Source organism: Dermacentor silvarum, chromosome 11, assembly GCF_013339745.2.
Source record: "Dermacentor silvarum isolate Dsil-2018 chromosome 11, BIME_Dsil_1.4, whole genome shotgun sequence".
Taxonomy (NCBI): Eukaryota; Metazoa; Arthropoda; class Arachnida; order Ixodida; family Ixodidae; genus Dermacentor; species Dermacentor silvarum.
The window spans coordinates 88,830,439-88,854,091 of record NC_051164.1 but is presented as its reverse complement, the minus strand read 5'-3'; the positions used below and the strand labels follow the sequence as shown (position 1 = coordinate 88,854,091).

Genomic DNA, 23,653 nt, shown 5'->3' with positions numbered 1-23,653 from the left:
TTCAAAGTTTCAAGGTACAAAAATTATCAGTAGATTATTTTTAGCTCACGTGCGTAAATCCACAAGCACTATTAATTCAATAAATGGTACCAATTAATGGGGTCAGACTTTTTAATCGATACCTAGCCTTAATTTTTATCAACACGTATTTCTATATATCTGCGAGATAACACGATCCAGTCACTTCAGCTGTCACATTTAAAGAGACGCGGATGTTACGTGCACTACGCGAACAGCAGTGTGACATTAAACAAATTAATAAAGCTTTACTTATAACTGTGTCATTATTACCTTCAAAAACCATGCCTTGAAGCCGAGCATAAATGAGGTTAATCTGTGTAGCAGAAATTCTGTCCTTAGCACAAGTTTTCGGAAATACTACACCTTTAAATTTTATGGCGAAATGTCATTGATATTATGATTGATGCTAATCAGAACGGTAGCCAAATGAAGTGCTGACAACTGTTAACCGCATCATCAATGTGTTTCGCCAAATATTTTGTGTTATAACTGGTGTTAAAGACTGATGTTAAGCAAAGGGTCTTTGTTCAAAGAATTCGGCTTCAGGGCATATGTCCCGAAGTGAATAATTACAATGTAATTAGTGACGAAGAAGAATAAGAGGAACCGACGGCCTCGATTTCTCGTTAGTTGCCGCCAGATGGGGCCAATATACAATGAAGCCAGGGAATGATTTGGTGAAATTAACATGGGGAATAACGAGGAATGCGGGAAACGAAAAGTGGACGAGAAGATAACTTGACCCAGGTGGGAGTCGAAGCCACATCTTGCGAATTACGCGTGCGATCAATCCTCGATACCATTCAGCATATTGAGAGGGCCGTCATCCCGTGCACACTCGTGCGTATTTGCGTATGCGTACTAACTGTAGCCCTGGGTCTTTTAGCCTGCAGAGGGTGAAACTTTGTTGACGAGTTGTGCAAGCAAGATTCACTTCGACAAAAATTCAAAAATTTTATCTGATGTAACAGAAATGTGTTATCCACCGGAGAACGGGCGAAGGAGCCTTAGAAAAACTATTCGGTGTAATATATATATATATATATATATATATATATATATATATATATATATATATATATATATATATATATATATATATACCACCTGGCGCGTCGGGTGTGCACCTCGGCGCGATCGACTCTCGCTTCCGATTTGGTCGCGGCGTTGTCGATCCGGCTGCGGTTGCGGTGACGACGACGAGGCATTCGCTTGCGTCCCCGCTTGCGCTGCTTCGTGCATGCACTCTTGGTCGCCCTCGAATCGAATGCCGGTTCAATCGAACGCCGCGCCTGGCTTATTTCATCGAACCGGCGGTTGCTCATTGATCCGCTTGCGCCGCCTCGTATAGCGTTGTTGTGCCCCTATAGCTATATGTACAGCGCACGCGGGACCGCGGCGCTGGGCTGCGGGTCCGGTTCGTTCCGGACCCTCTGTCTCCTACGCGGAAGCAGTATATGTCGCGATTACTTGGTGGTAGTAATCGTATTACGTTTTCCACTGCCGTACGCTGTTAGTCAGGCAAGAAGTATAGGAGCGCCCGTGAGACGAAAATGACCACCACTTTCGTGTTGTCCTCTATTGTATACTCCCTTGCTTTTTAAACTCACCACGGCACTTGATGAGACTAGTTGGTGCATTTATGCTAGCGTGATGCGTTGACACTTAGCATGTTACTGTGTTGATGCGACTTTTTAATGATTAAGTACTTGCGTGTAATCGGAGCAACTGTAGATCTTTTTTTTTTGCCCATATTGACTATTCACGCGTGTTTGCAAAAAGTGTCTTTACTTTCTGAACAATCTTATATTACTTCCTTTTATCAAAGTCTATCATAATTTACTCGAATGTATAGGCCTATACTTCCTCTCAACAACTTATTTAAGAGTGTCCGTAATAGGCATATATTCTATTCTGCCCTGTACGGCCAACTTGTCCTGTTACGGCGAACGTCCGACTGTTTTTGTTTTGTTTTTGTTTTTTAAATTCCTGTATATGCTTCAAAGCTACACGCGTGCGTATACGAAACAAAAAGGACCGTCATTTAGTCCGACGAGCTCCCAGCAACGTCGCTCTCGGCGCGGCTTTCAATCCAAGTGTCCCGCATAGACTTACGAAATGTCGAGCGATATGAAATGGCCAATTACAAAAGGACAGAGAGGTCAGGATTATTCAGATTTGATGTCCCATGCAAATTCAGCAGTTTTGGGCCGGAGCACTTTGCGGGCACTTTGCGAGATATGGAAAAATTGCTGCTTATTGCCGTGTATAGAGACGGACTCCCGCAATGCAGCGACACGCCAGGTTTTAATGCGTTTAGCCTTATTTTAATAATTTTTTAAAATTTCTCTTCTGAGTGGTGCTCGTGCTATTTGAAGCGTTGCCTTACTATACCTTTACAATTTGGGCGAGTATGCACCGTCGGGCATGGCGCAAGCTTTCACAATGTCGATGCACGGATATAAGTTATGCGCCGGTCGAATTTCATTCATAACGGGCTCGTCTTTTTTTTTTTTTTTTTTCCTTTTTGGGTCCGAGGATTCCGTCTATCCAGATTGACTGTAGCAAACTTTCCCGTCGCACACGCAAAAATAAAATCGAAAGTATTGAACGGTGGATAAACAAAGTGTATGCCATAGGGTAGGAACTGTCGGACAACATTTTAGAAAAATTAAGGCATAAAAAGGCAAGAAAGGAAGAAAGAAAGAAAAGATGCTGACCTATACGCGTATGGAGGGAGGGCGATAGGCGCTGATCGAACTTGTTTCATATGCGAAAGCGACGGCGTATGAAGCCGATGACAAAGCGACCAACGCACTGCTATTCACATCGCGATGAAAGGAGACCAAGGTATACTTTCTTTTAAAAAAAATACAGAAATATATGAGAGTAAAAAAAGAAATAAAGTGAAGAGTAAAAAGAGACCAAATGCAGCGGACCGATGTCGGGCACAATATGTCGTCGCATGCATTAAGCACAATGACCGCGCCGCAGTACATATATAGTGCACGCGTGGCGGTAGCTACTTTTTTTTTTTTTTCTTTACTGGGTTGCCCAATATGCGTGGGTCCGCGCTACGAGGTTCGGTCTGGGAGTCTTCGAGGCGGGGTTCTGGCCTGTTGTTGCGACGAAAAGAGGAAGTCCTCTTCGCGAAGAAATGTCGCGCGCCTTGGCGTCTTTCTTCCCTTCGGTTCGGCCCTCGGCCTACCCTCCCTATACATTCGCTGTCCCCTTTTCTTGGCAGCTTCTTTCTGCCGTTTTCTTCTCGAGGCGTGGCCCTGTCGGTGGGAGTTATTGGTTATATATATATATATATATATATATATATATATATATATATATATATATATATATATATTCGTCTTAATGCGTCCGCCTGCACTGAGTGATTGTTGGTTGTCATGTATGCAGCATCGACTGTTGTGCACTATTCCATGAAGTTGTGCGCGGTGCTTTTTGCTTGTTTATTTCCATTTTGTTACATTTGTGTTCCCGTTGTGTACGCCCTTTCTTGCACAGTCGAGTTTATAACTTACCGCAAGGCTGAAGAACGAATGCAGGTCGACTATGGATTGTTTAGTCGAACGGTGTATTTCCTGCTATAACCAGTGCGGTTTAGGTATCGATGCTATAGCGAGGTTGAATTTTCCTTTTCCCATTGTAGAGGCGCAGCTTAAGGTGGCGCTGTTCCCACAGTTTCCGGTGGAACTCGGTTCAGTTGCTCTTGCTGACGAACGCGAGGTCGCGGATTCCGTTTCTAACCTAAGGCGACCGTGTTCCTATGGGCGTGTTTTGCAAGAACGCTTGTGTGCTTGTATTTAAAACCTCACAGTCGTCGAAATTGATCCGGCACCGTATACTAATGTGTCCATCATAGCTCACAGTGCAGATATTTCTCGACCGCTAACACTCAGGTCCAAAAAAAAAAAAAAAAAAAAAAATGTTCCGTTGTTTAATAACAGCGTGCCAGAGATTTGCGCTAGAGATTGTGCAACTTCCATTTTTGACCTCGTATGACAAGGCAAATAAGGCCAGCGGTTGACATTTGCTTCCATAGCTAATCAATTAATCCGGCATTGCCTCTATCTCAAGTTATGTCCTACCGCGAAAATGTGCGAAATACGAAAGATAGATTTTTATTTGCCACGTCCAGTTAACTCACGCACTTAAGTCTTAGTGTTTTCACTGGTTCGCAAAACCTCATGTCTGAAGCCGCTTATGTGTCATATGGGCCTCCGATGTCGGTGCATTATACGCAGAGGCGTCCGCAGAAATTTGAGGCAACAGCCGTCATTCGCCGAGTGCATGGTAGATGGCGTCACAATGCCGCGCCTCAGCATACACAGATACTTCATCAAGCCGCGTAGTAAGGGCGCAGTTTCAGCGCAAGCTCACCAATATGCACCTCAAGCGACGACTGATTATTCCGAGCACCTAAGTCGTTGGAAACGTCCGCAAAAAATTAAATGAATGAATCTGGAGCTTCACGCGTAAAAACCACGATCTCACTATGTGAGACACCGTATAGTGGGAGACTCCGGACTAAGTCTTCAGTCGGAGTTTTGTGCTTAGAGCATTTAGTTTTGTTGTTTTTCTCTCGCTACGGAGTGGTCGATGTGGCGAACTTGACATCACATTCGCCGTGGTGGAAGAACGATAGTCGAAATGAACACAAATAGAACTACAACGAGAAAAATACAATAAGCTTAGGTGCATTGCTCCAGTTGGCATATTCTATGTTGTTATATATGCTCTCCCCCCCCTCCCTCTATCTCTCCCTGCCCCCCTCTCTCTCTCTGTTTGCAGGTCCCTTCCCTCACTCTGATCTCAATTTTTTTTTTCGACAAGGGCAGGAGAGCTCACCTGCGCTCTTCTGAATAGCGACTCATCTTTCGTTCGCCCTCAACACCTCAAATATATTCAACCCTCGCTTTTCTTCGTGACTATGACGTTCCCCGCTCCCCTGTTCTCTTTTTATTTCTTTTTTTTTCTTTTAAATAAATTGTTGTTATCGACTGGTTAGTCCATTTCTGTTCTTTCTATCGTTGCAGTCATTCACGCATGACAACTCCCGACCGATTATCAAGCATTTCCCCCTGCGATGATGTCTTTCCATTTCCCCAACTTCACCCATATATGTCTCTATTGTCCACCATCGAACCATTTGTTCCCTTTTCCTTTTTGTCAGCTTCGAGTGCGTCGTGATCTAAGACACGACTCCAGAAGCCCATAGCATGCCGCGCTAATACGCGCGTACTTGCCATATCTGTTTTATTTATTTATTTTTTTAGATACTGTAGCAGCCATGTTCATCTTCCAAGGCCCTTTCCAGAGAGCCACCGTTTAAGAATTGTGCAGACATCCTTCCATCTGTAGCTCAACGTCGCATTGTGGGATCTTAAAGCTCTTACATTGTGTGTGTGTGTGTGTGTGGGGGGGGGGGGGGGGGGGGGGCGTCTTGCGGGCGTGTTGATGTTTGAGGTAATAAATTATCTGCCGTTTAAGCGCGACCTGTAGCTCCTATCGAGGTGGAGAGCACATCTTTACACGCCTCCATTCGTAGTGAGGGCAAGCGCCCAGTATCTCTGCCTCTGTAAAGGCTTGACCGTCCAGTTGGCTGAGAGCGCTGCGAAGAGGTTGACTGTTGGACGTCGAAGCGGGTGCAGCGGCTAGAGTCAACGTTTCGAAAAAGGAGCCAACGTTTCTTCGTCAAAATGCAGGTGTTCCTACACGAGTCACCCCTTTTTCGACCACTGTCGAATATAGATAGATAGATAGATAGATAGAGAGATAGATAGATAGATAGATAGATAGATAGATAGATAGATAGATAGATAGATAGATAGATAGATAGATAGATAGATAGATAGATAGATAGATAGATAGATAGAAGTTGCGCAATGCGTTTTCCTGCGCCTCTAGAGGTTTCTGCCGTCCAATGGCTTCGCGAATTTCGTACCTAAGCACGCAGATAATTTCTGTATTGGAGAACCTGTATACGCTTATGACATACAATGAAATTACAAAACATTACTACATGGGGAGGAGGAAGTTTGCATCCCCTCACATTAGACTAAATGGAGTACGAGCAGTGACACTTCGGCAATGACAAACACAGTCATATTATTCACCAGCACAAATGAAGCCATGGTATAACATTGAAGACATGATTATTATATGCAAAGCATGCGAAAATGAGATGTGCACACTTGAACATATGCTCTGGGTGTGTGGGTCGCTCGGCCCTGGCATTTCCCGGGACCGGTTTTCAAGAATGATTAAATCCCACGATCATATCCCTCAAGTCCTGGCTGTCCAGTACGCCCGTGATAGGGTTAGGAGGCTTGGCCTCCCGGTCCCAACTTGGGACTAGCCAGGCAGGTGGCAACACCCTGTACAGGACCACCCTGTACAGGACCAGAATAAAGTTTTTTTTCTTCCATCCATCCATCTAAATCGCGTTCGAGTTCCGTGCGGGCTCGTTCTGGAAATGCTGAGCACATTAGGTTCGCTCGCCTGGGTTTTTTTTCTCAACCAGAAGTCGTTCTTGCGTACACGACTCGGTAGCACTATCTCCTTAGCTGAACGATATCGGCTCCACATCTTGCTGACTATTTGCCCTTCAAGCCCGTTTCAATGCCATTGTCCGGGGAGCGCCCGCGACAAAAATATTGACCCTCTTCCCCCTTCCTACCCCAGTATCGCAGATAACATTGACAAAGCAAAGAAACGAAGACGGAGCGAAGCTTGAAGGTGTTTCTTCACACCGACTCGGCTCTGGCGGGAGGTTGTGCGCGCGAGGACAAACGCTCCCCTTTCAGTCTTTCGGGTGGGGGGAGTCCGGCTGGTCCAGAGTATGCAGAGGCATACATACAGTCGATCTCGAGGCGAGAATGGTCTTCAATCCTCTCGGCGGCTCGCTGTTGTGCTTGCGCGCGCCTATAGATACGGACCTCTCTCGGGCGCGCGAGGTAAAACAGGTTAAGGGCGCCGGGATCCCTTTATTCATGGCTTTCACGCCGAGCTGGCCGGCTGCTCGCGCACGCACGCACGCACGCACCGGGTGTGAAGACGAGCGTGCCCCGCGCGCCGGGGCAGCGCACACTGGGGCGAGGGTGTGGCGGCGGGCGGCCCACGAAGGTGTCGGGGGGTTGACGGGAGGGGGGGTTTCGGTGAGCAGGATTGGGAGAGAGCGTGTGCGTATAGGCCCGGGCTCCGCGCACACCGAGATGTGCCGCCGGGGGTAAGGAGGGTGTCAGGCGGCGGGCGGCCACATCGCGCTTCTCGGGGGTCTTGCTGTCCGTTCCAAGAATTTCGTGCACGGGCCGCGCGCGCCCTGAAGCTCCCGCGCCGTCGGCTCGCGTGGCCTTGGGGGAATGTTTCGTCTGCGAGGTGAGAAATGGCGGCGGCAGCTTCAGGGGTTCAGGGGGGGGGGGGGGGGGGGACCAGAAACACAAGAGCCGAGGGGGGGGGGGGATGTCTCTAAGGTTCAGGGGGGTTTCTTGGTGGGAGAGGGCGAGCCAAGCTGAGAGGGAATCCATGCAAAGGGCGAGCTTTGTCGGTTCTGAACATGTTGGAAGAAAGGGGGGGGGGGGGGGGGGTGCGTCTTGAGACTGGTGTCACGGCCAGGAGGCGACGGCTGAAGAGGAAGCCGGGGCAAGAGACGCGTACTTACGGCGCTGGCTGGGGTGCGGAAGAAAGTTGGGGAGTTCTTACCGTCGCTGTACCATCTGTTCGAGGGCGGTTACCGCTGCTGCACTCTGAACGAGTATTCCGTAGACGTGCCCGGTGGTGTGGCGGTCGTATTTGGAACGCTTTTAGACACGGCGGGGAGGACCCGACCGGAGGCGTTGCGAAATGGTGGTCGATTCCATTTCGACACCTTTTATCCTTCTCGCCTCTGGCGAGATTGCGCCTCTTCATGTGCACCTTTGAAACAACCTTCCTCCCCCTGCCCCCCCCCCCCCCCCCCCCCCCCTTCGCCCTTGTGTATAGAGCTTGTCGTTCCATTTCCTCTTTTGCCATTACGAGGTCGCACTCTTGTGAATCGCATGGAGCCAAGCACCGCGAATGTGTGAGGAAGTGCAGAGGTGCGTGTTGGTCGCGTTACCCACGATGCACCAGCCGAAGCAGTGAGGAACTGCGTGTCATCTATGGGGTCGCATGTGGTAAGGGAATGGATGGTGTTATCGCGGCCCCGGTGGAAACGACGCTTCCGTGTACATGGGACGCTGTTTGGTTCAGGAGGGAGCCGAAAGCATCTGCCTACACTAATGGTGCGCTTTTGCAACATATATAATTTATTTAAAAAAAAAAGACAGTGTCTTTGTAGTTCTGAACCAAGACAGCAGTGCTGTATCTTCCTCTGGTAACTGTTAGTGTTTTGTGTCGGGACAGCGCGACGAGAGCAGAGGAGCGAGAGAACGATGAGGCGATCACAACAGAACGAGGCAGCGATCCATAGCCAAAGCTGACGCAGCTAATGGCGCTCCTGATGTCATCCATTTGTGGACGATAACCAGGGATGAACGGGTGAGCCTGCTTTCCACAACCAAATAGTATAGTGCCTGCAGTCGGACCACTTCAGTTGAAGCCGCACACAAGGTTAAGAGAACTCTGCCAGAACGATTACTAAACGTTTCGTCGCCCGTGCACACCGCCGCATTTCTAAAAACTCCTCCAATCGACACCCAATTCTATACCAGGTGCACGCCTGCTGTCGACGCTTTACCGGACAGAAAGAATCGAGCCCAGTGTACCACTGGGCCTGAAAGCGCACCTTTGCGTTGGCGCCCGAAGTCACCTTATCCCTTCTTAGGTGACTTTCAAGCAACTTCGGACTCGGTAACCGCGGAGGCCACCTCATGAATGGACAATAATGAAGTCTGAATGCCTTCAAGACCGCTGGCTTTCTCCTGCAAGCTACCTTACGGGAAGAAGACCGTGACGACGGCGAGCAAAGTCGGAACTTTTGATGATGTCCCCACCTCTCCTTCTTCTCTTTCTCCTTATTCGGCAGTGCAGACACAGCACGCTCATATCGCTTCCACGGCTTCTTTCTTGAGTGGTCGCACTGTCCTCCGCAGCCGGCGTTTTGTGTCCGGAGCTGGCGCCTATATATACCCCTTGGCACTCATCCGAGGCGGAGTCCTTCACGGGCTCCTTTGTCCACTCGACGGTCCACCCTGAAAGATCGCCGCTCTCCGTTAATCCCTCTCCGACCCGATGCCCGTTTATTTACTCCCGGGTCAGTGCGTTTTCGAGCGTGCGAGTACGCCGGGCCCCCGGAAAACCGCCCGCAAGGAAAGCAATGGGTCCTGTCCGTGGCCCGACCCCCCCCCCCCCCCCCCCCCCCCCACGGCCCCCTGCCCCGCTGACCATCAATAGTATACACCATACTAGTCGCTCTACTGTGTCTGGCTTGCGTCTCTTTGTGAGGGAGGTTGCGACGATCACCGCTGAGTGGCGCTAAAGAACGGCCATCTTTCTTCCCCCTCCCCGTACAAGGATCGGTGCCCAGCGGTGAAGATTTAAAGGTTCGCCCGCTGCGCTTTGCTCTGCTTTTTAAGAGGGATTGGGTGTCGCGCGACTTCGCAGTTGGAGGCCACGCGGGGATCACTGCGCTTGTGACGACGGTGATACGGAATGTGTCTTATCTGGCAGCATCGCCGTGAAGACTGACTGCAGCCGCTGGCGTTCTTTATACTACATCTCCAACTTGCATTGCATCGTAAGCTATCGCCAGCCAGGAACAAGGACTCTGCTGCGTGTCTCGGTGGAGGAAGAATTAAGGGCTCACGGATAGTTTCTCAGCTAATCCTTCTGCGACCTCGGGGAAATTAAGGCTGAACAATGGTTGGGACACGCACCTGCTTCTCATCCTCGGCTGCGGCTGACGCGACTCGTATAATTTTCGCTGCACGGGACAGAATTTGCGCGAAAGAGTTATGTATAGTGTTTTCCAACAATACAGGTTCGTACGATTAGTGGGCCAGCTTTCCTTCGCGTGGTACTTCAAATTATGTTTGTACTGTCTCACATGATTGCTTGGCTATTCGTCGAGGAAGACGTATACCGATTATATATATAGTCTCGAAATGAACCAGGGTTGCAGCAAGGCGTTCGCATGTGGGCTCAACGGTGAGATTGAAAATGATGCCGCTATTTCCCGTTATTTTTCAACGTTATACGTTGGACGCAACGAACAATCTAGAAGGCTTCACTTTCGTCACCGCTCTTGCCGAAAACGAAATAAGGGAAGGGCACGATTTCCAGAAGTGGTAGAGCTCGTGTATGAGCTGGAGGTGCGGGAGTGAGTTCAAACAGCGTGCCGCCAGTACAGCGTTTATTTAGTACTAGGATAGTTTGCTGTCTGGTTCCTGTATGATCAAGCTCGATCACCTGCAGTTGACTGGTGTATGTACAAAAGTACCTATACGTGAGTCCACTTCCACCTGTATCTTTACGTTTCCAGTTTCACCGCTCCATCCTATCCTGTTTTCCGGTTTATATAAATCTGGTGGGAAGTGAACGAGTGTTGTGAGCGTAGTGGCGTTTTTCTTGTGTTACGGCTTCCCTGAATAACACTTCTAATTAAGAAACCCCTATGCGCATGCGCTCAGAAACGTCATTGCTTCTTGTTTTGTTTTGTTTTTAAAATTTTATTCACTCGTTCACTGAAGCCAGCTTTATGTTCATTGGGGTAGCTAAGCAAGCATGTTTTTGTAATACATTTTATCAGGATTTATCTTTCTTTTGAACATTTTGGGGATGCTCGCCTCTGCGCAGATTCCCACGGACGCAATCGGACGTAGCGCATTACTCCACTCTTCCTACGGGTAAAAATGGTTCCCGTCGCTTCCCGTACTGTGTATCGCAGAACCCCCCTCCTCTTTACCCCGGCCTCCCCTTCTTTCAGTATACGGAAACAAACTTCAACAGACCGACTCTACTTCCGATTCATGCCAGAGGAAGAAAGGAAGAAGAGAAAACGAGTACAGTGTCAGTCCCTGCGCTGATCGCTGACCTTTCATACGGTTCCGCACTGCGGGCGGCCATAGCTGTTTTCACGACGATGTAGTTCGCCGAGGCAACTGCAGAGGGCGCCTCCAGCCTTCCCTTTTCTCCCGTCTCCCTCTCGAGTCGTACCGCCATACGCCTTTTGCTTCCTCCCCCGTCGCTTGCGTTCGCACAAAGGGAGCGGGGAATACGTGGTGGCTGTGGGCGAGGCGCGTTCCCCTTTGTGCCTTACCTCGCTGGAGGTTCAGAGTTCGGTGCCCGCCACGAGCTCCCCGGGACATTCATGGGCGCCTTCTCTCGTGCGCCCGGGGCTCCGCGCTGTAGCGATGGCGACGAGGCCGATGTTTGTGCTTCGGGACGCAAGTATACGCGAAGGGGAGGGAGGAGGGGTTTCGAGCCATAAGCGGTGGGGACCCTGTACCCACCGAAATCAAGTTAGTCACGCATCATGACTCCTCAATGACACTTCCCTTTAACCTTTTTTTTATTTTTCTTTCTTTTCACTTCTTCCTTTCTGCTTCCCTACAATCCCCCTTGCCCCATCGCTCGCTCTCGTTCCCTTGTAGAACGTGGCTTCTTCGTCTATATTCATTTTTGTTTCTTGAACTCTCTAGAAGCCATTGTGTTGCGCACTCCCTATGGGCAGGCCCGTTCTTGTCCGCTGGGACAAAAGGCGCAGCTTTTTCTTCGCGCAGTTTAGCGGCCGGAGTTCTTGCGCAGGATTAGACGTGCCTTGCTTTTGTAGACCGGGTTTCCCGCACTTGTGCAGCCGTCTTCGGGGAAGGGCGCGTACTCTGCCGTATTCACGCTGTGCACGAGAGGCGAGAGAGATATAGTGCATCCTGCGGGATCACGTTTTAATATTACGCGTGCAGTGGCATTCTATGCGTGTCTCTCTGACAGCAGAGCTGGTGGTCGTGGAGGCGCGGACGCGCGTATTTTGGTAATCCTATACGTGACAAGTCGCTGTTCCTGCTTTGTACCACGTTATTCGTGTACTTTGCTCGGAGGTAAGTATGCGACTACTAATGCGTAGTGCTGTCATAATGCTTTCGAGCTTTAAAGGAAGCCGTTCAGTGTCACCTGAGTTTCCCTATAAAGAAGCTGCTACTGTTTATGCTTTCTGCGGACTGGCCCTGCAGTGGCCTTCTTTGTGGAGATGTATTTCACTCTGGGAAATTGTTCCGTTACATTTGAATTGGTCAAGCTGATGAGCCTATACGTTAGCTATTTAGCGATTAGAGAGAGAGAGAAAAAAACGCTCCTTTGTGAAAAGCAGCGCCGCTGGCATAGATATGCCATGTATATATGTAGATATATACGTTAGTATCTGGCCATTCGCTCTTTTAGGTTATCGTTTTCCATTCTCGGTACGTTTTGCCGCACGTCAGCATGGGGAAGATGTTGAAGTGAAAAGGTTAGCGCTGCTTACTTATTGCATCTGCTTTAATACTCCAGTACGCGGATGTCTGCTTTTACAACTTGTCTAGACGTTATTTCTGTTCACAGCGATTTTTATTCTTTGCCATACTATGTTGACACTGGGAACTGGCGTATATAAGACGCTGGAGAGAAAAAAAAAAAAAAAAAACGGAGAGAGAGACAGAGACGTTTGTTATAATGGAAAAGATGGGAAGTTGGTCTAAATCGAAGTTCTAACCAGTATTGTGGAAGGGGGGTGGGATTAAAATGAGAAAGAGAAGTGGCGTTGATGACTTACTGCGGAAAAAAGGCGCAATGATGCGACACAGGGCAAGGAACAGGCAGAAATTTCTGTGCCCTATTTGCGCGCCGTTTCTCTTTAAGTGCATGAGATTTGTGCCAACCAACCCAAGTGAATACAATACAATACTGGCGATGATGCGGACGGAAATTGTGATTTGAACCAACATGAACGGCCAAGTTCATTCAAAACCTTTAATTCAGGCCGCACACGAGCAACACATTTCGCGATAACCATCGGATCATCTCACCGACGTCGGGGGTCCGGCCAATTAAGGCCCCAAGAGACCCTTTTTAAAGAAAGTTTTATTGTCAAAATTGGACAGGTGCTCTATTATTGCTTTTCTTTACGTTGCATACCGCAGCATGTTCTCTGTTCGTCGATTGGGGAAACGCTAGTCCAATATAGAGGAGTACTATGGTGCCTCCGCTAAGCGGAGGGCAGCCGTAAGCCCGCAGTGATAAAAGGCATTCCATTGAAAGGAAATGCCTAGCGGGAGCTCGTTCCCAGCGCCTCAGTCTGAGAAGAAAAGCTAAACAAACCTCACTCTGCAACGACTTCTCTGTACCATACGTTGCGTCCCTGACTTAGAAGTGGCCACACAGGCCGCTCGCTTTGCGATTAGTGAAATACGTGGACAGCCACATTTTTGACGGAAGACCGTGCGCAACAACTTCGCGGGACGGGAAGCGCGGTGTACAACCGTGTCTCACACTTTGCGACGTGGGGTCAGCGTGTTCGATCACCGAAACGCGTGTTTTACAGGGAACGGAGACAGGCCCCGATAAACCCCGCACTCGCACACGTGCTCTGTGGTTTTGAATCTCCCAAGCACGTGCTAAGTACGCTGTTCCCTTCCGCGAGTCCCTCCGGACAACCCCCCACCGCGTGTCTAGGACGTGCAGGTTCGTCGAAAGTGTCAACGATCTCGGTGCTTAAGTCTTTCCTCCTCGCACTTCCTGACGAGTCGTCTTCTACGCATACACGACACAAACGCGTGTTTTCGCAAGCGCCCAAACTCCTTGCGGCGTAGCCGCAAACCGCAAGCTCCCGCTGTTAGTTCCAGCTCATTTTTGTCGCCGGACACCGCTGACCATCGCAACGGGGTGCTGAGGACGCTGGTCAATGAAAAGCTTTCTTCCGCACCGTCAATTCTTCGTTTCTTGTTTTGTTGTCCATCGGCCAGCCCCGATGTACGTGAAGTACGGTTGGCTGTAGCGAGAGGGGGGGGTCTCGGCGACCACCGAACGGGTTCCGGAAACCACCAGCAGATGGCGCGTTTTAACCAAGAACGATGAGCCGTGGGTGACGTCCGTAATTGGCTTCTGGCCGTCTCTCTGCGACCCACCCCGAGCCGAACTGGCTCGCAGGCGCACGTCACGTGACCCGGGCGAGGAGCGTCCCGCGAGGGACACACACACACAGTTGATCATTGTAACAGCGTCGGAATGGAGTCGAGCTAGTCAGCCGTACCCACCGAGGATGATTTACGAGCATCGTTTTCGGGCGGCCGTTGCGGAACTGAGAGAAATGGGGGAGGAGAGGTCGTGCGTTTTGTCCGAAAGCTGAGTTAGCGTGGGGTTGCTCCGCGCTAAGGACTCGGTAAACAAGGAACGACATTCGCTGGTTTCCTTTCTGAATGCGTAGCTCGTCGTTACTAGACTACTGTGTCGGCTGGGGACGACGGGCTTGTGCCCAACTACGGCGACAAAGTGGGTTAGCGGGTTATCTTTGGAAACGCAGCTGTACTGAAGCTTAGTTCTTTCAAAGTCGGGCATACTGAAAAACAGCTTCGACAACACGAAAACAGAGGGCGGACGACCATTGACTGTCATCGGCAGATGAAAAATTTCGCTGCCCTTTAATAAGCTGCAACTTGATAAAGACTGTGTCGTCCACCTTTCACTTATCTCTCACTCTCTCATCTGGAGTGGCAGTGCTGTCGCCGATTATACAGAGTAACAGTGTTATCTAATGAGATCGTGCGCGATGCGAATGCTGGCGTACATACTCGGAAAATACACGAACACTGAGCGATTACACCGGAATGTTAGAGAAATCATGCATAAATCGCCGGCGCACATGGCCTGTATATCAGATTTCGGACAGTCATTGAGTCGCTGTCGTTATGTTTTGAGTGTTACTTTACTTTTACGGGCACAAGTTCGCCGAAGCAACATCTAGATTCGCGACTCATACTTTTAGCACTAACTGGTTCATCGCCGTCACTACAACGTGACAATACTGCGTTCCAAATGCCTCCGTGTTTTTTTTTCCTTCATTTTTGTTCTAGAGGCTGTTGACCCCCCCCCCCCCCCCCCCCCTTCTTCTTTCTTATCAAGGAGAACCAGCACTGTATGAACTTTCAGATACGTGTATTTTTTATGGACTATAGAGTATCAGTATATCTTTTCTGTTGCAAAGTATATGGATCCCCCACAAAGGCGCCGAGAATCGACTTTTCGACGAACAAACAGCGATACAAAAATTTTTTCTTGATTATCTGTAGTTTCTGTCGAGTTATATTTATAGGTACACTGCGGACAACGGTAACTGAATATACCGTTTTCTTTGCACAACAGAGGCAAACCGCCGTTGTATGAAATCCACACTGAATGTGGGCATTCTGTAGCTTGCTTGGACATGATGCTGAGCGTTGTGTGCGCAAATTTGTAACGATAAGGTTTTTGAAAACTGCGCTCTGTACTCCTATTACAGCGATAAGTTTTCAGCAGACATACTTCATTGATTCAAATACTGCGACACCAGGTACACGAGCATTGTGCGACATCGACACAAAGCTTCCCGTGTTCTTTTCGTTAATAAACTCTGCAGTTATCGCAGCGACATTTTAGCTTTGTTAGGCTTTTTTCTAATTGGTGCAAAACAACAAACACTCGGAAAGAATGAAAAAAAAAAAAGAAAATGGAAGAAAGTAAGAAAGGAAACACAGTATGACTGAGAGACCGGAAATTAGGTACTCCAGGTGCGGGCGTTATCTTCTGCGGTTTCGTTCAGCGATGCGTTTTCTGGCTGCAGGTGTATCGCAGCAGAGCCGAACTCCCAGGCGTGGTAGTATAATAGTGCGGAAGAAAAAAGAAAGAGAGATAGAGAGAAAAGCAAAAAGTTGTAACATCGATGCGTTATCAGTGGTTCCTCTTTGTGTCGAAGGAAGTGAAACAAGAAATGAATAAAACCGGGAAAAAAGTGCCAGTATGAAAGAAAACAGTAGGCGGCAAAAGAAGACAGCATGAAGCGAGCAGAGAATGTTATAAAGAACCGCTTTGAAATGCGCAGCCCATATATTTCAGGGACCAGACGCCAACGTGCGGGTATTGTGTTTGCAATGTGCCGCGGAGCTTTTAAAACAACCACCGCACCGCCATTCGTACCGCCACACTAAGCATCGGAGATAGAGAGAAAGATAGAAAGGACCAGCAAGACGGAAAAAAAAAAAAATGTAAGAAAGCAGGAATGCGTCGGTGTAGAGATGAAATAGGTATTGGGGCAGGGGCCTGAGATAACAGCGAAACAGACGTTCTGAACGCGAAAGAATCGAAACCCAGCAAACCGGGCGTTTTCAAAGTCGAAACACGCAAAAACTGAAAGAAAGGAAGGAACGAAAGAAGGAAGGCAAGAATAAAGTAACCCGTCTCGGTGGTTGCGGAGTCGGAGAGAAAGAAGTGTGCTGAGAAACACGCGCTCTTTCGAAAACAAATCGGCTCACTAAAGAAAACGAAAAAGAACGCCGCCGCACTCGCCTTTAAAGAGGAGGTAGCAAAAAGAACAAGCGAACAACCGGCGCGCAACACATCTCTCGCCAGGTAGAAATTCGCCGTTTCGGACGACACCCCACCCTCCTGTTGCTCGCACGGCGGGGCCGCTTCTCTCTCTCTCTTTCACTTCGCGTCTTCTCCTCTCACTGCTCCATTCCCTCTCCTTCTGCCCCCTCCAGCACCTTCATCTCTCCAGTTTAGCGGTTTTTTTGTATCGCTACGTCGTCACATGCCGAGTGCATGTCTCCGTGACGTCGCCGTCTTCTGCTCCCGTATGCTCACTCCCATTGGTCAAGAGCGTGCCGCGCGCCGTCGTCCCCTGGCGGCGGCGGCGGAACCGGTCCGTCTGCTCCCGAACCGGGCGTCAGTTGGCTCCCAAGCGGCAGCTGATCCGCAGCCGGCGGTTTTTTCGGAGTCGGCGGCGCGCTAAAAAAGCCCCCTTGTTTTTTTCGTTGCGCTTCCCGAGCGGCGCCCGGATACATTTTATACTTCTTTCGTTCTTCGCTCGATCGTCTCTTCCAAGTGTTCATCCGCGGTGACCTGTTGGTTTTGAGTTCGTCTCGAATTTGGGAATCGACGAAACAGTGCGCGTTTGAAAACGACCGGGAGAGAAGGAAACAGGAAGGGGGGGCAGCTTCAAGCCGAGAGAGTGTGTGTTTGTGCGCGTGGTGTCCTGTGTTGTTGTTGTTGTCGCTTCACCGGGAAACGACTGCCGTACGACTCGACCCAAGAGGAGGGAGAGAGCCCGACTAAACCCGGACCCGATGCTGGAAGAAAACTTGTGACGGCGACGTAACTTCGACAGGAGAAGCCAAGTTCTTGTGTTTGAATTGGTGGCTGCAAAGCTAGGACGCTGAGAAGCAGACTGTGTGAGTCGGCAAAGTCCAGGAATGCCTTCGACGCGGCCTCAGTGAATCCACTCGCAGCCGCACCTCGAGCGAGGTAGCGAGGTTTGAATCCAGTAGCCGCTATGGCTTGCGACACGAGGCACGACCGCTCGGCTCCCTACGCTCGGTGGTCGTGCGTTGCAGGCTGACGCTTGCCTGCCTTACAGTCGCTGCGAAGGATTTAGAAAGTAAAAAAGTGTACGTGTGACAGCCGCAATCGAAGTGTGTTTTGAAACCCGGTCACTTTCCTTTTTGTTATTTTTTTTTTAAGTTTCCCCGAGCAACCCGTGGGTCTGGAAGTGTGTTGTGCGCCATTGCACCGTGCGAAGAAGAAATCTGCGCGTCGCGACTTTGGCAAACTCCACACCGACAACTTAATTTTTTTTTTCGGGATTTCGAGGCTTCTGTGAGAAACGGACGCCCCAGCGGAAGAGGTCGGTTCTCGGGGTGCGAGACAACCCGAACCGGCGACCGCCTCGGACCGTCATCACCATGCCTTGGATCCTGCTGTTCTTCGTGTTGGCGATTATTGAAGCACTACCGGTGGATGTATCCTGCGTACGGCTGGCGGATATTTACTGGAATGCCACGAATCCAATGTGAGTCTCTCTTTTTTTTTCGTACAGTTTGCGTCTTTTATATCGATACCGAAGCTCGAAGCGTTCGCAAGAGCGCACGATTAACGCGCCGCACAAAACCGTGCTCCCGACCTCACGAGATGGGAAATGCCGGATTGACAGATTGTGTCCTGCTTTCAACGCTTATGTAATATACATCTTTCTTTTGCCTGCGAATCGGTAAGGGTGATGATATGACTAACAGTGGACGAACTAGGGAGTTCTCACTCGCTCGGGCCCAAAATTGTTTACGTTTACTATAACTGACTTGTTAAGGAAACTTTCCTTCCGGAAGGAAAACAGTTGTTTCCGTGATAATTTAAGGCAAGTGCCCTTGTTTACTTCACGATTGTTCTGCGTTTGTTGATCACTTCAATTCTCCATCGCCTTATCAACCCTAGAAAAGGGCGATAATTATCCCGTCGTCATGGAGGTGCTTGAAAATTGAGACTATGAATGTCGCGCTTAAATTGCTGAGTCTATCTCGTTGTCCTCTCTCTACGCCACACGTCTTCCTTTGCGCATGCGCATTCTGTGGACGCTTACGTGCATGTGATCCTATGTGGGCGCTTAGATGGTCTCGTTCCTTGCGCGTCGGATTCAAATACCGCGCTGCGTGCTCGTCGGGAATTATCGTCGGTTCAACTTCGTTCGAGTCGAGTCCATAGTGCTTCGTGTTGTTCTAGGAAAAATGCTATAACTGTTGCTAGACGTGGCCGAGGTTTTGTACCCATAGCGAAGCAAACAGCGTAATGCTTACTTCAATCCATTTGAAACTTCCTTGCTTGCTTGTGTATAGCTTCTGCGATCTCGGCTCGCTTTGGCATAGCGCATGTACGCTGAAGCGGCCGCTCCCGTTACCGTATTCGGTTTGGTTTAAATGACTAACGCGCTCTATTTCACGGTGTCTACCGTTGTAAAAATAACATGCTTCATATGCAGTTGCATCTAAATAGAATGTACACTAAAATCAACTGAAAGACAACAAATTTCTACGATGTGTTTTGCAAGCGTATGTCGTGACTGAGCCGCGAAATTTGAGGGCGAAGCGGACCGGTTTATCCTATACTCTGTTAATTTATAAACAATAGAATGAACATAGCAAGAGAATGGAAAGTTGGGCGAGTGGGTATAAATGAATTTCTTGAACGGCGCGAAAAGACAAGACACAAAGACGAACAAGGCCACGGGGCAAGCGCTGTGTCCTGTGACCTTTGTCTTGTTGCGCTGTTGTGAAAGTAGTGTGAAAAACAACACCGACGGACGCTGTGTGTCTTCAGATGAAGTGTGGTTGTGTTTTCTCGTCACAAGGCCTTGGCTAATTTTTCGAAGAAATCAAGCCGCGTGTTCTCATCTTCCCAGTCCGGCAAAGTTGAGAGGTGATGTTCGGCGCTTGAAGACTTAGAGAAGGGGGAGACGCCTTGCGGATGCAGTCCGAGTGACGTCTAGATTTAGCTTCCCGTACAATTAGCACTTCAACATTGCAGAACAACATGAATTCTGGCGTATTTGCCGCAATGTACTCAGCGCCTTGCCCTGAGCTTTGACAGTTGCTGCAAGGACATTCAATGGTCTAGTTGCTTTCACGGCCTCTTGCTACGTTTGCCTGAGACGTGTTTCTCGTGCGAGGAGGATTGTCGCTTCAGAAACAAGTATCACAACGTTCGCACATCCTGTTCTTCGCGGGACAGTGTCGATCGATGCTCATAAAGTAGCACTGGTGGTCTTCCACGTGAAAAGCGGCGCATTATATAAGATTTCTCCATTCCCTTCGCGCACTTGCGACGGCCTCTATGTTATACTATGTATTTGACGAATGGAACTGACTCCATTACGTGCATACAGCGAAGGCGCCGATCGTGTCGGACGTAAGACTCAGCGCCGTGGAAGAGCCATCAAAATCCGCGCACCCCCCTTTTTATTTGTTCGCGCAAAGTTGACGTCTTCTCGATTGTACAACGGCATATTGGTGGCATGACCACGCATCTCCGTTCCCAGACATACATAGTTCGAGCTTGTATCCTTACCGTAATCTCAACTGTCGTGCTGGGAAGCACGATGTCGCCGACGCTCGAACGCTCCGAGAGATGGCGCTGCTGGTCCTGCGAGCTTGGCGAGCTCGGGGAATTTGCGAGCGCAAGCGTCGGTCGCGCAGCCCCTGGCGTCAACGCCGACGATAGAAACAATGTTAGTAGGCAATCTATCAGACTTTCGTCGATAAGTGCGCCTGTGGTTGTGGCCGGATATCGATCCCGCGACCTCGGCACTACGGCGCCTCCATGCTCTCCGTGGCAACGGCGTGTGCAGTAGCAAAAGTTTCAGAACTATCTACGCCTTAGAATGTTTTCTTGGCATCTAGTGTTAGCCTGTAGTTCGTGCGTGGCGGATAACGAACTCGTAGCACATAATGCAACCCACTAGCTCCTACTGTGCCTACTGCACCACTTTTCCTATGCCTTTCTCCTTCTCCACGATTTCCTATTTTCCGGACTGGAAAGTAAATAGATTCGTACCGGCGAAGTCGCGGAAGTCGGTTATTCGTATCGATACATTGAGAACGCCGCGAGGGACACAATGATCCATGCATGTATGCATGCATCATTGCATACATACGAGTACATACATACATACATACATACATACATACATACATACATACATACATACATACATACATACATACATACATACATACATACATACATACATACATACGTACATACGTACGTACGTACTGCTAGCGGAAGGTGGAAGCCCAGTGGGCCAGTTTTCGGTTCAACACGATGTCACAATGAATCGTCGTCTAATTGCGAAACGTGCGAAAATTTCTTTCGCCAACTTTTGCGCGAGTGGAACTTTCTTCCGTCATTGCCAGGCTTAAGCGCGGCCACCGGCTTAGCTGGGTGATTTGGCATTGCAACCTTCGAGCATTGTTGCTCGGCGCGGAGGACAATGACACGAGCAGAGGAGGGGCGCACCTCATCTTTCTGCCTGCTAGCGGGTCCTTTTCCGCGCGCGCCTTCATTGCTCGGAGAAGCGAAAGCTCACATGCCCAGTAGCGATTCCCACCGCTGGGCGAAACTTCTTCCCTTCGCGCCTCGGAGCCAACTCGTTCCGTCCGAAAACCGTCGACCCGAAAACCAGACCGCAAGCGTCGGCGTCACGGCGGCGAAAACGAAGCCAACCGCCGAGCAAGCCAGCGAGCAAGTCGGAGGGCCTTCCCGCTCGCCCAGAAGAGAAGAAGCCTCCTTTTCGGAGGAGTCCAGGAGGGGTCAGTCTCTCTCGTCACGCCCTTCGGGAGTTGCGCCGGGACGCTCGTTGTTGTGCTGTTGTTTTCTCTGCTCCTCCTTGTTCTAGCTGCCCGCAGCCGCCGCCTCAGTATCTATCTCCTCGCGACCTCCTCTCTCTCTCTCTCTCTCAGCTGCGACCTGCGGGCTTTCCGACGTTGCCTGCCGGTTCCTCGGGCGGCAGTGAAAGAACGAAGGGGGAGAGAGAGAGAGATGGTGAGAGAAGGGATCCGCGCGCGTTTTTCGTTTCGGCTTCTTGTCCGTTGTAATTAGACGAGCAAGCGCCCCGGCGGACGCGCTAGCCTAATCGTATCGGACGCTCTCTAGCGCTCTCTCTCTCTCTGCCCCTTTCTGTTGCTGCTGCTGCTGCGCCAAGCCGCAACCCTGCTGCAACCCCCCCTCCAATTCTCCTTACACGCTTGGGCCAATGCAGCGTGACCGCGGCAGTTCCGCGCGCACCGAGTGTGCAGCTAGCGAGCGCGCTGCGAGCCGAGAGAGAGAGAAAGAAAGGAAAGCTTAATATCCGCCGCGGTCTTTTGCATCCCTGACCAACAACTATGCGCGTAGTCAGTCGCGCGCTGCCCGCCGGCTGCTGCTGTTGACGCGGAGAGAGAAAAAGGAAACTGTGTTTGAGAACGAGGGGAGTTCGTAGCTTCGAAACAAGTATCTATACTGCGGTCGGAAAAAAGAATACATGCCTTGATTACGTGAAGTCTTTGCTCTCTTTGTCACGCGCATTCTTTTCGTTTGCGCGAGGCGTTTGTACGGAGGTTGTCAGTATGACATGGGAAATGCACAGGGTACGGCACTAGTATGACATGTGAACGGTACAGATGTTGTAGCACTGCAGAAGTGACTTGTCACGCTGTTTTACGCGCGGCTACGGTGACTGCCGAGATCGTAGTTCTTTCGCGTGGAAATGCGCGTCACTTGCAGTGTACAGCGTGGCATTCTCGATAGGACACAAAAGAATCATGAGAACACACACGGCTGTCTTGTTGTCCGTATAGTTCTAAGCAGTACGTTGCAATAGTCACGCATCAACTAGCTCAGATGACACACCGGTTGACGCATAAAAAAATAATAAACATTGGCGCACTGAAGTGGCGCCGTGGTACCTTTGTCCCATTGAATTGGGTACAACAGAAATAAATGTATTGCCTCTAGAGTCATTAACGGCACGCCGGTCGCGCAGTGGCAGAGGACAATCACGCGCATGCACTGGAAGTAATGACAGTGTGGACATATTTGCGCAACTAGATGTTTAGCAACACTTTCAACAGCTGACGGTCCTTGTAACATGCAGCGAAGGAACCGCCAGAAGGGCTGCGTTCAGCTGTCCCTCAAGAAACCGTTGTCATTCGTTCTGGGGTCAAACCGGTTGATATGCACTGGAAACGCGTAAGGTCAACGCCAGTTTCTCTGCTCCCTCACTGCACCGAATTAAGAGGAGCGCGGCGTTATCTCCAGGCAGGGCAGCTTATTGCGACGATTACACTGTGCGCTTTTCCACGAGCGGAGAACACGGCGACACTGAAGCTCTCCGGGGCGCTGTGACCGATCGCCGACGTAATTAATCTATTAAAGAGAGAGCGAGCCGCGCGCTGATTAGGGAGAACAGTGCCCTTTCAGCCTCGCGGCTCTCTGTATATGCCCGTACGGTATATAGATCTTATCGCGGACTGATTACAGCCGTGCTCGGCCCAGTATTCCGTCGCACCGCCGCGGGACAGCGAGTTATCAGCGTGCGAAACTGGCCTCAATTGAAACAACCTCCACGACGACGTTTCGCGTCGGTACTTTGCTCTCTTTTCTTTCAGACGTACGCGTTTTAGAGGGACGTTTTATGGATGTGTTCGAGCTCTGAGAAAAAAGCTTCGGATTTGCTGCAATATGACTGTGCAGCGCGGCAATATCGCGGCTGACGTTTTAGAGAGTTTAGCGTACGCCTTGCAGTTAACTGCCGGTCATTCGGTATACGTACTATAAGTTGCGCTGTGTAGGCTTTTTGTGCGGCTTAGCTAGCACGTGAAACAACTGTAAGGTGTCAGAGTACCGCTAGCATTAAGTAAATAGCGGTTACGCTTCGCTAAAAGTCACTATTGCGTTTGAGGATTCGTCGCGTTGAATTGCTTTTCTCTTGGTTGCCCTTGGTGCTATGCAGTCGGTGGTGTTTTACTTCCCAAAGCTATACAGGGTTCGCTAAAGAGGAATGTCGAATAATTTAATGTGTGTCTAAAAATTTCAGTGCTTCTGCTTTCCACCTCCGCCGAAATGAGACTTCCGTGGCAAGGAAGCGATTCCGCGCGCCGAGAGGCCTTAA

The 23,653-nt window shown here is 49.7% G+C and overlaps 1 protein-coding gene across 2 annotated transcripts in view; it reads left to right on the top strand.

The window, feature by feature from the left end:
* LOC119433457 (ephrin-B2a-like) overlaps positions 1–23,653 on the top strand; it is a 713,964-nt gene that overhangs the window by 437,432 nt on the left and 252,879 nt on the right. Inside the window, exon 1 of one of the 2 annotated variants that reach the window (XM_037700667.2) lies at positions 16,929–18,025. The exons of the other annotated variant lie outside the window; for it this stretch is intronic. Coding sequence (XP_037556595.1) covers positions 17,919–18,025 — 107 coding nt within the window. The 5' untranslated portion in view covers positions 16,929–17,918. Of the gene's footprint in view, positions 1–16,928; positions 18,026–23,653 lie in introns of those variants that run through there. 2 annotated transcript variants of the gene reach the window in all.